The following is a 14,532-nucleotide window of genomic DNA, read 5'->3' as shown; positions in this document are numbered from 1 at the left end:
ACACCATACAATGAGTGAGACAGATGGTAGTGATAAACCCTTACACTCCGAGATGCAAAAGGAAAGACAGGAACCTGTCTTAACTGGGCTCCAAAATATAGGAAACTCTTGCTACATGAACTCAATATTGCAATGCTTGTATAATATTTCAGACTTAACTCAGTATTTTTTATAAAGATCATTATAAAAAGGATATTAACAAGAAAAATCCGATGGGGCATGAAGGTAAATTAGCCGAAGAATTTGGTCGGCTCATCAAAACCATGGGAAATGGATTTCATAGATATATTAACCCTGAAAGCTTCAAAGTAACAATTGGTTTACTTAATGACCAGTTTGCTGGACACAATCAGCAGGATCCTCACGAACTACTGATGTTCCTAATAGAGGGATTACATCAGGACTTGCTTACTGTAAATCTAATGACAGACAAAACTACACATCTCATGGGAAATGAAAATTATGAACAATTTAGTCCAGAACACCAAAAGGCTCATAAATCTATTATTTATGATCTCTTTCAAGGACAATTCAAATCTATACTCCAGTGTCTCACTTGCCACCAAAAGTCTGAGGTTTATGAGACATTTGTTCATTTGTCTTTGGCTGTTACATCTACAGATAAATGTACATTACAGGAATGCCTCTCTGAATTTTTTAAAGAAGAAGAATTAAGAAATGACAACAAAGTTCTGTGCAACAGTTGCAAAAATAGAAGGGATTTTTCAAAGAAAACGTACTTATGGAAACTGCCACCAGTACTTATAATACACTTGAAACGTTTTGCTTTTGATGGCAAACAAATAAAAAAATTGCATACTTATGTAGATTTTCCTTTAGAAGACCTCAATTTAGAGGAATTCACTTCAGAGAATAAAAGCAAGATTAAGAAATACAACTTATCATCGGTGTCAAACCATTATGGTAAAGTTCACTATGGACACTGTACTTCATACTGTAAAATTGCTGCAAAACAACACTGGATCAATTTTGATGACAAGAAGATCAAAAAAGTCCCTAATACATTGGTGAAATCCACAGCAGCATACATACTGTTTTATATTTCTTAGAGATCTACAATGAACACCAGATAATCATTTTACTTCCTTATCAGTTGCTATTAATGCTCTAGGATTCTTTCCACAGGCATGATCAATGAATATAGATTGAAAATCATGAATCCCCAATGTGTTTCCTTGTAGGATGGATTTATGTCTTAATTTCATTATTGCTCTAGGTCTCAGTTAATCATGAAATTTTACAAATTAATTTAGTCAAGGTTCACCTGAAAGAGAAATTTCTCATCATATTAATGTTGTTTTTCTTTCTAGGTATACTCATTTAACGACTTTCACTCTTTTTATTTTAACATCATTGCTTTATTTCCCTCAATTTAGGTTTTAAGACGCTTACATAATGATAATTTTAGGTGGACTTTCTTCACAGTGCTTCTTGCCTATGATTGATTATCATAAAGTTACTGTTATACAATAACTTTGTATATATACTGATATACACGTATAGTAGAGTTGTCCATGTTTGTATTATGCATGAAATTCTCTTTCAGATCTGCTAGGCAAAACCATAAAAAAAAAATTTTTTTTGTGAATTTGAAATGATTTATCTAAACAATTGCCGGCTATTACATTTTAAGGAGCTTTTAATTGATTCAGCTGAATTCTCTTTTCTTTTGCTCTATTTTGGATCCTTTCCAACAAATATTTTTTAGTATGAGTGAGTGTTATGGCCATATTTTTTGTGAAGTCTGTGTATGTATGTCTTGTTTAGTGTCTGTCTGTTCTGCATATTTTGTATATAGTTTCCTTTTTCCTAACTTTATCTTCCCCAAATTAGTCTTCCTTATCCTTCCTTCTCTCTTCCTAGTCCTTAACATTTTAATTTTCAGGATTTCACATGTGCAACCCATCTCCTTCACCCACAACTACAAGCTTCCTGATCTCGGCGGGAAGAAGAAATCCATGACTGTTGGAGTTTTACACCATATATGCTGCAAACTTGTTGGAAATGAAGCCACCTGGGATTTGTGTCACAATGTAACACCAGAGAAAAGATCCATGGACAAGACCCACAGTCTCTGGATCCCAGTTAAACTGTGCTGTCTGAATTTCTGGTTTTCCATCCACATACAAAATGCTATTGTTGACCGTTTCTACAATGGCTACCCCAAGATTGCACCAATCCCAAAGGAAATACAGAAGCCCAACCAACTTATGATGTAATGATGTAACGCTTGGGGATGCCCCAACACATGGATGACTGTACTGGCCTTCCCTCTTCATTCAGCTTGATGTTATCTCCTGTACAAGGCTTCAACCGGCTTTTCCAGACCCATCAAGTGTCTTCTGCCGGTCTTTTTGGAGTCCCAGACCCCTCATATTTACACATTGGTATTGAACTCTGTAGAAATTACATCTGTTGTTTTTCCTATAACTGTAATCCTTTGAAGTTATGTTTGGTACTACGCTTCTTTTGACTATCGTAATTAATGTTTTTCTATTTTAGTTTTTAATATTAGGAATCGATGTTGTATTACATTAAGGTTTTGCTTTCTTGACTTTAGGTTTGTGAGTTATATACTATTGTCTATAATTTCCCAAATGATATTTTTGTCTGTTCTCAGGGTTTTTTGCGTGGGCGCATCATAGGCAAAATACTAGGTTTATAGAAGGTTCCATCCATTTTGGATGGGCCCTCAAGTTGTTTATTTACACAGGGAGGGTCTCTGCCTTAAACATTTTGTTTTGGTTTGTGACTTAAGCTCCCATCTATAAATAGTCGACATCAATTTCAGACATCTTATGGACTTCAGACCGGATTAAGAACTTGGACTAAGTTCAGATATCTATTGATCATCATTGCAGTGGCTCCCCACTGTGCAGAGGGTGTATGTGCCACTTCTTCCGAAATAAAGGCCTAGTTCAATGCCCTCAAAGATGGGCTTTCTGGTCTACCTGAACTTGAATAAAAATGGAGCTGGAGAGATAGCATGGAGGCGAGGCGTTGGCCTTTCATGCAGAAGGTCATTGGTTCAAATGCCGGTATCTGCCAGGAGCGATTTCTGAACGTGGAGTCAGGAGTAACTCCTGAGCACTGCCAGGTGTGACCCAAAAACGACCACCACCACCACCTACAACAACAACAAATAAAGAAAAGGTGCTTCTTCTTGCCTGCTACACAACCTTTCTGGTGTCTCTTCGAAAGATCTATGTACGTCTTAGATTTATCTTCTCAGGAGCTTGTAGTTGATTCCTTGATACATGTTTCTGGTTTTAGACACCCTGTGCTTAGGTTAGAAGTTTTTCTTTACATTTTCCTGTGATGCGCTTATGCAAACAGCCGCTCTTTTATTATTGACTAATTTTTCTTTTAATAATTGTAGACAATATTGTTTGTTTACTAAAAACAAAAGGGGGAATTGTTGTGTATGTAAATATTTTGGGGGATTACTATGTTGCTCACCCTAATCTGATTAGGTGATTGTGCCCTACCCTAGGGTGTGACCTGGCATTCTGCCCCCACCCCAGGGTAGGACCTGATTCTGCTTCCACCATTGGTTGGTATCTGATCCCACCATTGGGTGGGGACCTGACTCTGGACTATAAGAGCAAGGGTCTGTGGAAGGCGAGGGGCTTTTTGCTGGCTGGAACTGAATCGGAGTCTTTGGACTTCAGTTTTGTCCATCCGAATAAAGCAAATATTTCCACGAGCCTGATTGTCTGCGAGCTGTTTACCCGCCGTTTCACCTCAGAACCGTGGGCTAGACAGGGTGGCAGACACGTGCTCCGAGCTGGAAGAAAAGGGCCTCATTCTCCATCCCTCCATCAGTCAACCTCTTCAGGGGCTGTCCTGCTACAGCCCTGGGGCGCCTTAGAGCCAGGTGGATGGAAGGAAGGAGAAGGCGGCTTCTGTCCTGCACACGTGTCCCTTCCACACCCGACAGGGCACCGGGATGGTCACTTCTGTCTCCCCTGCCCAGTCCACCCCGGCCCCCCTCGAGGCCGCCCATGAGTTTCATCCCAGCCTCCCGAGAACTCATCACCCCGTTCCTTTGTGGTAATCTTCTGTGCCAAGTGAAAGCGGAGTGAGGTCATTAATTATGAAAATTCACAATGCATGATTATAATAATTACTCTGATCACATAAACATTACAGCACTATGAATAATTCACAGGCCTCGCTCCCTGGGAGAAAGGCAGTTAGGAGCCAGCCCAGGAGGACCCGGAAAGGATGTCCTAGCTCCCGTCTGGGGTCTGGCCTGTCTACCCCTGGCCCTAGAAAAGATGTCTCACCCTTCTCAGTGGGATGAGGAGAAGCTGTGGGCACGGATGAACCTCACTTCTGGAGAGAAAGAAGAGAAGGAAGTCCATTGCATGGCACAGAAAAAGCCTTCCATAGTCCCACAGTCTGGCTTCCTGGTGCAATGAGGCTGCTAATGGGTGAAGCTCTGCAGACACCCCAAGGCGCTGGTATCCAGCCCTCACTGTGCAGTGGACACTGGCTGCCCACGAGGCTCAGGGAACCTGTAGAGATTTTGCATCAGAGACAGCCCCCAAGAAGCGTCCTGCCACTTCCTACTAGAAAACTCCACAGTGGCTCGCCACGAGTCCGTACACAGCAGCTCTGGGCTCTAAAGGTTGAACTCTTGGCCTGAAACCACCCGCCCACCGGGGACACTGTCCCCCGAGAATCCTCCAGGGCTGGGGTACTGCTCGGAGGCGCTGCTGAGCCTGGGGCCTGTTCTCTGCTGGCCAAGTGTCAGGGGCATCACCCTGCCAGATCCCAGCTCAGTGCTCCGGTGCCCATGTTGGGCACACAGAAGGGTCACACATGTGTGTTGCTGATCACATTCTTACTTGCATACTTTGGAGAAATGTGATCAGCACAGACAGTGCTGGCCTTGGGGAGTGGTTCGGATGACCCAGAGGGAAGCTTCGCAGCAGAGGCTGATCCTGGGAGCATGGGGGGCCCTCAAGAGAGGGAGAGGTTGAGGGCAGGGGCATATCAGAGAGGGGGGAAGGGGAAGGATCCTGAAGGGGAGGATCGGAACTGCTTCCTCAGAGGGAACCAGCAGTGGGTTTTGAGCATGTGTTTGTGTGTGTGTGTGTGTGTGTGTGAGAGAGAGAGAGAGAGAGCGTGCATGGGTGAGTGTGTATGGGTATGTGTATGAGTGTGTCAGTGGGTATGTATGAATATGTTTGAGTGTGACAATATGTGAGTGTGTATAAGTGTTTGAGTTATTTATTTATTTATTTATTTATTTATTTATTTATTTATTTATTTATTTATTTATTTATTTATTTATTTATTGGTTTTTGAGTCACACCCGGCAACTCTCAGGGCCACTCCTGGCTCTACGCTCAGAAATCGCTCCTGGCAGGCTCGGGGGACCCTATGGGATGCCGGGATTCGAACCACCTTCCTTCTGCACGAAAGGTGTTGTGTATGTAAACATGCTATCTCTCTGGCCCCACGTTCTTAACGAGCCTGTTAAGAGGCCTCCTATCCCGTGGACCCTGGTGGGACATTTGTGGATCCTGATGGGACCTTGGAGCCTGGGTATCCCTCTCTCCCATGTCACACCCAGTGGTACTCAGGGATTACTTCTGGTTCCGCACTCAGAAATCACTCCTGGCAGGCTAGGGGGACCAAATGGGATGCTGGGATTTGAACCACCATCAGTCCTGGACTGTCTGCATGCAAGGCAAACGCCTTACCGCTGTGCTATCTCTCCGGCCCCACTTCCCCCTTTTTTGTCTGATTCCGGCCCTGTGGAAATGGAGATGTGTGACCCAGCCTGCTTATCCCTGGGGATCTTGGATCCAGCTTGCACACCCCTGGGAGATCTGAAGTTCAGTCAAGGTTTGGGCTTGTTTCTCCTGGATCCGAGCCAGGAGCTCAAGGAGGAAATCAAGCCTGAGACCGTTCACACACGGCCTATCCCACTATCTCTTAGCACCTGAGCTTGGTGCGTGGCAGCCCTTGGGACAGATGTGACATGTAGATGTAGAGCCTGGAGGTGCCCATGGCTGTCAAAATAGAGTATGCAGGTGAGGAGGAGAGAAGGGGCGGCAGGACATGGGCAGGACAGAGAAGTCTTGGGGAGGACATGGCCTAATTACAAAGCAGAATAGACGGAATGGACAGGGAAAAATAGGGATGGGTTTGGGAGGGGACAGGCTGGTCCATCCCCCCTCTCCTGCACTCGTGAGTTCCCCCCCCCCCACTGCCTCGGTCTGTCCCTGGGAGCCTGTCCAGGACCCATTACCATGTGGAGAAGACTTAACAGACTCACCAGGCATAAATTGCCTTTACTTTCTTGCAAGATGCTTCGATGCTGCTAACCTGGTGGACCCTCAGCTCATGGGCAGGTGAGAAACCAGGTCTGAGAGCTGAGGGTAGGCAGTGCTCGCCCATTGGAGAGCGGCCAACCAATCAGCACCATCACGGAGCCTCTGTCCCCCCACCAGAAGGGTCCCCCCAGCCAGGCCTGACGCCAAGGGCCAGAGACCGCCCTTGGGAAGGTCGAGGGAGACCTGCAGTGGTGGCTTCTGGCTCTCGCGGGAACACAGCCTGAGTTGGTTTGATTAAGGAGCTGCTCTGTAACTCGGAGCAATGACTAACATCGGAAAAGAGACATAAATAATGAGTCAATAGCGCAGATAAAAATGGAAGCATAAAAATATAGATTCGGCCTAAAAGCAGGCAGCAGGAGAGCAAGGAGGAGATAAGAGCAGATGGATCATAAAGGAAATGAGGGGCAAGATGGAAGATGTAAGGACGTATCCATCAAAAGTCCCATTAAATGTAAACGGCCTAAACAGAGTGATTAAAAGGCAGGGATTCTCAGGATGGCTGAGCCAGCTGCCCCCCAACACCACGCTTGTCTTGAAAAGTTAACAGAGAACAGGAAGAGGCGCTTGAAGGAAAGACAGAGAGTGATGCCAGCCAGGAGACAGATGGAGCATTTGGTGGGACCTTGGACTCTCAGGAATTAGGGGACCGTCCACAGTGATGCAATGGGGCACAGTCAGCCAAGATTCTTATGGGGGACTAACACACTTTCCTGGCCCTAAGATACAAGAGCTGAGAGACAGGTGACCAGAAGACCTGCCACTCCTGGCATGAAGGACAGCAACATCAGGGCAGCATGGTGACAGCTGGGGGAAGCCCGTGCCTTGGACTCTGAGGCTCTATCACCAAGCGTAGAGTGACACGCATGTCCCAGCAGATGAGGCACCTCACACACATGGTTGCTGTGGCCATACACCTGGGACATGACATCCTGTCCACCAGGCACAGGACACCACCCATAGCAAGCAGACAGGAAGGGAGAGTTCCACCAAAATGGAGGCAAGGGTGGGAGTGGGAGCTCAGATACACTCAGTTTCTCTGTCCAAGGGAGGGGGTAAAAATGTTAAAGAAAGGCCCCCAGCATGCAGAGCTGATGGACAGATGGACAGGTGGGCAGACAGACAGGCAGAGAGGTGAACAAGTAGCCAGACAGGTGGACAGATAGACAGATAGTTGGAAAGACCTCCAGACAGATAGATAGAGAGATGGAAAGACAGACAGATGGACATGTAGATAGATGGACAGGCAGACAAATGGCAAACAGGCAGACAGGCAGGTGAATAGGAAGACAGGCAAATAGATAGAGAGATGGACAGGCAGGCATATGAACAGGTGCACAGATAGACAGACAGGCAGAGAGATGGACAGGTAGACAGATGGATAGGCAGATACATATGGACAGGTGGACTGAGAGATGGAAAGACAGCCAGACAGATGGACAGAGATAGACAGGCAGACAGATGGGCAGGCAGACAGGTAGACAGATGACAAACAGGCAGACAGGCAGGTGAACAGGAAGACAGGAAGACAGATGGAGAGATGGACAGGGAGACAGGCAGGCAGAGAGATGGACAGGTAGACAGACATATATATATATATATATAAATATATATATATATATATATACAGATATACAGGTAGATAAACACATGGACAGTCAGCCAGAGAGATGGAAAGACAGACAGATGGACAGAGAGATAGGCAGGCAGGCAGGCAGGCAGGTAGGCAGACGGACAGGTGTAGACCACAGGCAGACAGGCAACAGGCAGGCAGACAGGTACAGCTACAGCCAGATCAGCCCCCCATGGGGAAGAATTCTTGCCGTGTCCTCTGATTGGCCACAGAGTCCAGTCGGGACCCCTAGTCCCCATTTCCTGGGAGAAACGAGACTGACACTCACTCCCAAATTCTCTGTGAATATTTATCATTGTTTTATATAACCAGGAAAACCTGGACAACATCCAGTGTCCCTCAAGAAGGAAATGAGGTGCTTCAGTGGTGAAGGGACAGGGGACCTGGGTGTGTGTGTGTGTGTGTGTGTTTGTGCTTTCCAAATCATTTGCTGCTTGCTAAATCATGACTGAGGAAGGATCTGGTGGGCTAGGGCCGAGGCTGGGACGGGGCAGTGAGGTGGCCCAAGGGGGCAGCGGGGGTCCAGGGTGAGTGGGTGGGTGGAAGCTATTCCCTGCTGACTGACTGGCCTGCACGAATGATCGCCAAACCCTCCCAAGCCTCCAATGCTGCATCAAAGGGACGAATCCCGCTGTATGCAAATGCCACTTACAAACCCGACTTTTCAACAAAGCAGATTGCTGTGAAAATATTCAACCAGTCGGGCTTTCTGCTTATTCCATTAATTCAGAACAGAATACTTCCTGCTGCTCTAGTTCATACCCCAAGCAAAGTGGGATGAACATGGTTGCTGGGGCTACTGGGGGCACCACTGGTCTGGCCTGGACTTCCACTTGTCCCTAAGCTGCCAAAACCTGGCGGTTTCTGAGCTGTGCCCATCTGCTCCAGGAGAGCCAGAGAGGGAGAGTAAGAAGACCCTGGAACTATACAGCTAAGAGGAAAAGAACCTGACAGTGCCTGCCGCAGCGTACGCAGGCCCTGGGGTGGGGGGACACCCACAGTTTGTGGCAGTGTCATCTGCATAAGGTGTTGTACCCAACATGGGTGGAGTGTCCCACCCTTCAGGAAAGCTGGGCCCTGACCTTGTGAATCTGTCCTTCTCTGCAGGGCACCAAGCTGGCAGGCAGGGCCCGAGCAAAGGGGTGGGGTGGGGGGCCTGGGCAGCCCGTGTGTGGAGAATGAGCGGTGCTCAGGAAGCGGCAGTGGCATCCCTGAGCTGTGGCCCCTCACATCTCTTCCCTGCAGGCCAGGGAGGGCAGGGGCTGAGACACAGCTGTAAGCGGCTGATGTGGACCAGCGACAAGGGTGTGCACAGTCCTGACCCCTCTGCTCCCCTGTCAGACTAGACCCCTGCCTGAACCCAGACCTGCTCCAGCTTACCTATAAAGATCTGAAACTCTAACAGCCTAAAAGTCTGGATGTGATAAGAGGGAGCCTCCAAGTAGAGCTTGGGGGCCATACAGGGGACTTCGCGGCCACTAGTGACCCACCAGGCAGTGTTTGGGGGTACGAGGCAGTATCAGGGGCCTAAGCCAGGTCCCTGATAAGAAACACCCACATCCTTAGTCCTGGGGAAGGAGCCTACCTCCAAAGTTGATAGCCTGAGCTATCAACTTTTAAGAAAGTGAGACTTGGGGGGCACTTAGCTCTCTATTGGTCAATATTCACACACAGGTCAGAGCTTTTCTGTAAATACAGGTGTGACCTCATGTGTATCACCTGAATACATATGACAGGCATCCATTACTGTCACCGCCCCCATCCATGTGTGCCATCTCTCACCCGAGAGTCCCGAATTCTCAGCAGGGAGGGACCCTTCAGAAATGTCCCTGACTCCTCACAACCATGGCACCCCGGTCCCTCACTGCTCTGTGCCCACAGGCTTTATCTGGGGCTGATGCTCTGCCTGCAACCTCAGGGGGCCTGCTCACACCTACAGTCTGGCCTGTTTCTGGAACCCCCAGAGCACGGACTGCTCCAGAACCTGGCGGACGACAGTCACAGCATTAGGGAAACCCACGGGGAGGTCGGGAACCAGCTCTTCGCCGTGGCCAGGTCAGTGACAACCCAGAGGCTCATTTGATGTTTAGACAACGTGGCTTGAACGTCCCCGGCTAAGTCCCTGCACAGCTGACGCTTCTTTGAGGGAACCAGCCGAGAACAAAGCTTCGCGTGTGGCCAAGACACGAGGCGGGCAGGACAGACACACGGCAGGTGCAGCTGCTCCCTGGCCCACAGTTCGGGCACAGCCAGAGGTCAAGGTCATGAGCGAGTGAGGGCTCTTCCCACAGCCTGCTCCCCCCAAATTTTGGAAATAGCATCTTCAGCAAAGTCCCTCCTGATTCATTGCCCCTCCAGCCCTGCTGCCAGGGAAGGGAAGTTTCCAGACTAAAGGCACCAACCAAACCTGTGCTCAGCGCCCGAAACCCTCTGAGGGGAATGGGGAAGGGCCCCCCCAGTGTTGCTACCCCATGGGGCGCATCACATTCCCGTGACAAAGGCTCCTGAGAGGGGGGAACTGGATCCCTCCACGACGGAACCCAGGGTGGGAAGGTGCCGGTTCTTTGAAACAAAAGGAAATGTTTGTTCTTTCAGACGAAAGAAAGAGTATTCCCCTTCTTCAAAGGCTCGCACTTGAACTCACATCCTCTCACACTTCCTCTGCACACACTCAGACTCACACTCACCCGCTCACTCCTGTGCACTCACGCACTTGTTCTTACACTCCCACACGCACATATTTATTCTTGCACACCCTTCCTCACACTCACTGAACTCATTATCACTTCCACTCCCACCCGCACACTAATTCTTACATTTGCACGCTCATACCACCCACTCGCACACTCGTATGGATCCCCGCACGCTCCCCACACTCCTGCCTGCACACACACACTTTTCCTCTCACACCCACACATTTGCACTCCCACCCACACTTATTCTCGCACCCGCACACACTCGAACTTGCACACTCGCACACTCATCCTCACGCTCCGCCCACATTTGCACACCCACTCACACCCACCCACGCGCACACTGGGCGGAACACAGACCCACAAGCTCTTGCACGCACAGACACCTATCCTCACACACTTTCTTGCACACACATGCCAGCACACACCCCCAGTTTACTACGAGGGAGAGAGACAAAGACGCCAAACCCCAGAACAATTCTGTGCAGCTGCGTCCGTCCGTCGGGCGCCTATAGCACCCCTGAAAACGCAGCCCACTCCCCCAGAACCTCAGAACCTCCGACCCTCGGACCCGGCCCGACTTTCCCCCCAAAAGCAAAGGCGACTTTTCCGGCTCCCACCGGCAACTTGTCTGCGGTGCTGCGATGCGATGCGATGCGATGATGCGACTGCGGGAGAGGGGAGAGGCGGCGGCGGGGCCCAGCTGAGATTGGGTGTAGGGCGCCTTCTCCCCCAAAACCTGGGCACCCCAAGGTCCCCCCAGAAACGACCTTCCTTCCTTCCTTCCTTCCTTCCTTCCTTCCTTCCTTCCTTCCTTCCTTCCTTCCTTCCTTCCTTCCTTCCTTCCTTCCTTCCTTCCTTCCTTCCTTCCTTTCCCCGGCTGCCCGACCCTGCTGATCCCCTAGATCTGGAGCTGGGGGATGCCGAGGCGAAGCCGGAGCGCAGTCCAGGCCGCCCCTGGCGCCCCAGCACGGTCCCCCTGGGCGCCCCCAAACCAGCCCGGAGGAGGGAGACGGCGGCGGGGCTCGGGGTGCGGCCGGGGGAGCTTCGTGCCCCCGAGGGCCCTGCGGGCGGGTCCGGGTCCCCGGGAAGGGGGCGCAGGGGCCCCAAGATCATCTCTCCGCCTGCCCGGGGGAGGTGAGCGGGGCGCGCGGGGCGGTGCGGTGCGCTCGGACCCGGGTCGAGGGATCCACCTCGTCCCGTCCCGTCCCGCGGGCGGGCTGCGCCCCCGATCGGGGGTTCGGGGGTTCGCGTCCTCTCGCACCCCGATCCCGGCCTCTTACCTGCGCCCAGCAGCGCGCCCAGCGCCAGGCTCAGCGCCCCGCACGGGACCGCGCCCCGGGAGCGCATCCTGCGTCCGTCCGGCCTCACGCCGGCCTCGCGCCGGACCCCGCCCGAGGCCCCATGCCCGGCCGCACCGCTGTCCCCCCGCCGCGGCTCTCGGGGGGCCGGGCCGCGATCCGCGCCCCGCGATCCGCGATCCGCGATCCGCGCCCGCCACGGCCCCGGCAACTTTTCCCCAGCAGCAGCAGCAGCGCAGCGGCCGCTGGCCCGCTCTGGCCACGCCCGAGGCCACGCCCCACACCAGACCACGCCCACATATCTGGCCACGCCCACCCGCTCATTGGCACGCCCCTCAGGCCCCGCCCCTCCTCGACCCTCGCCCATTCAGGTTTCTCCTCCGAGACCTCGCCCGCGCAGGCCACGCCCACGCCCACGCCCACTCACAAGGACACGCCCCACAGAGGCCACGCCCCAGGAGGAGGCCACGCCCACTCGGCTCCCGCAGTCCGCGCCTGGAAGGAGCCTGGAAGGAGCCAGGCCCCAGCGAGGTGCGGGAGAAGGCCCCGGGGACTCACGCGTGTCCCGCCCCCGGGTGCCGCGTGGCGTCGGGCTCGCCGTGGAGCGGTTCCGTGGGCCGACCCCGATGGTCTTCTCTTCCTCCCTCCTCCTCCTCCTCACTCGAGGCCCCTGATGCTTGGCCAGGAGCTGCTAGAGCTAGACAGACATTGGAAGGCCAGCGTGTCTGCCTGTCAGCCTCCTCCCACCCAGCAAGGCTTCTGAGGACAGGAGATGGCCTTGCATGGCAGGGGGGGGGGGGAAGGGACTGGGGCTTGCACACGCTGCGTGCATGCAGGCCACGTGCCCCCAGAGGCATGTGCACGCGAGTTTGTACATGCACCCACCTGTGAGCTGCGCGTATGATCACATGGGAGCTGTGTGTGGGATCCTTGCAAGCGTGGATTCTGTGAATCTGCACCTGCGAGCTGTGTGTGAATCTGTAAGGGTGAGGTCAGCAGGCATGTTTGAGCGGTGAGTCTGCATGTAGGAGCTGTGTGAATTGTATTGCGTGCATTATGCCAAGTGTGCAAGCTCGGTGCATCATGAAGTATCGGTGTAAACCCCAAGGACATGTGATGTCATGTGTGTGCGCGAATGTTATCCATACGCATGTGTAAGCCACATGGCGTGCACGATCACATGTAAGCAATGTGCAAGGCTGATCGCATGTGAGGTGCGTGTATGGATAAAAGTGTGTGTGTGATCCACAGGTAGTCTCAGCAGTGTGCCTATGTGAGCCGGTGCACCCAGGTACACATGCATGAGCTGGTACATGTAGAAGCACACGCATGTACGGGCTGGCACATGTGAGCACCCATGTACGAGCTGGGGGCATGTTGCCTCTGCTAGACCCCAGCAGGGCTCAGAGATGAGGGCTTATCATGGTGATGTGCTGACAGTCCCTGCGATTCTGTGACTAGCCCACGACTCGGTGGGGCCTGTGCTGGGGTCTCACACCTTTCCCTTTCTTGCCTCCTTCCCCCACGTCCCTCTCAGGTGAAGACTCCAGAGAGGCCCACAGCCCTCCCCCCCAAAGCCTCACCCGCTGACAGTCACTGGGCTGAGAAAGCGCCCAACAGAAATGTTCGCCGTGGCATTCCCTTCGGCACCTTTGCTGAACTGCTATCACAGACCACCACCACCCCACATCCTCACCACAATCCTTCTAAGCATCGCCTCGTGATCACCATCACCATCACCATCACCCCCATGTTGGCCGTCACCATCCTCCTCCTCACTGTTACCACGATGGCTGCGCTTACGTCTTCACTGTCACCACCACAGCACCATCTGACTCAGGTCCCCTTCCCCGTCCCCACCACCAACTGCCTCCCCGAACACTCCCAGACATTTGCTTTACTCCCAGCCTTGTTTCGAGCCCTTCGCTGGTGTTAATGATTCGCAGCTCGTCACAGCTCCCACGGTGTTACTATTGCCACCGATTCTGTTTCCCAAGGCCCCAGCGCAGACCTGCGGTGACCTGTGTGGGCTGCAGAGCCAGCCGCTGTGAAGCTGCCCACCCCAAATGCTCAAGTGGACGTGGCCCTGTGGGAACTTTGGAGATTGGCCGTGGGTTCTAATCTTGTGGGATCAAGAATAGAGAAGAACACGCAGGGCCTGAGTGGTGTCTTTCTCCTGAGGCGGTGGGCCGTGGCCATGGGCACGTGGCAAGGCCTTGCACAAAACCAATTCCACCTACTCATCAAAATCCACATCCCTTGAACGCCCCACACCTGAAACTTCACCCAGTGAAATCCCTGCTCCACTGGTGTGGTGAGCAGTGGGTGGGTTCCTGTAGGCTCTGGTCATGGGGCAGGGTCGCTCCTTCTCCAGTGTGACCTCAGTGTGCCCACTGCTCACCCACGGACAACGCCACCATCACAGAAATGTCCACAGATACAGCCACTGCCACAGATATAATCACAGCCACAGGAATGTCCACAATTACAGCATGGACATAGCCATAGGAATATCTACAGATACAGCCACAGCC

At 51.9% G+C, this 14,532-nt stretch overlaps 1 protein-coding gene across 1 annotated transcript in view; it reads right to left on the bottom strand.

The window, feature by feature from the left end:
• LOC126002050 (transmembrane protein 132C-like) overlaps nt 1–12,057 on the bottom strand; it is a 66,510-nt gene extending 54,453 nt beyond the window's left edge. Inside the window, 1 exon segment of the mRNA XM_049769275.1 lies at nt 11,981–12,057. Coding sequence (XP_049625232.1) covers nt 11,981–12,047 — 67 coding nt within the window. The 5' untranslated portion in view covers nt 12,048–12,057.
• Nucleotides 12,058–14,532: the final 2,475 nt, after the last annotated feature.

This window comes from Suncus etruscus, chromosome 2 (assembly GCF_024139225.1).
Source record: "Suncus etruscus isolate mSunEtr1 chromosome 2, mSunEtr1.pri.cur, whole genome shotgun sequence".
Classification (NCBI taxonomy): Eukaryota; Metazoa; Chordata; class Mammalia; order Eulipotyphla; family Soricidae; genus Suncus; species Suncus etruscus.
The sequence above is the reverse complement of the archived record's forward strand: the minus strand, read 5'-3'. Positions and strand labels throughout refer to the sequence as shown.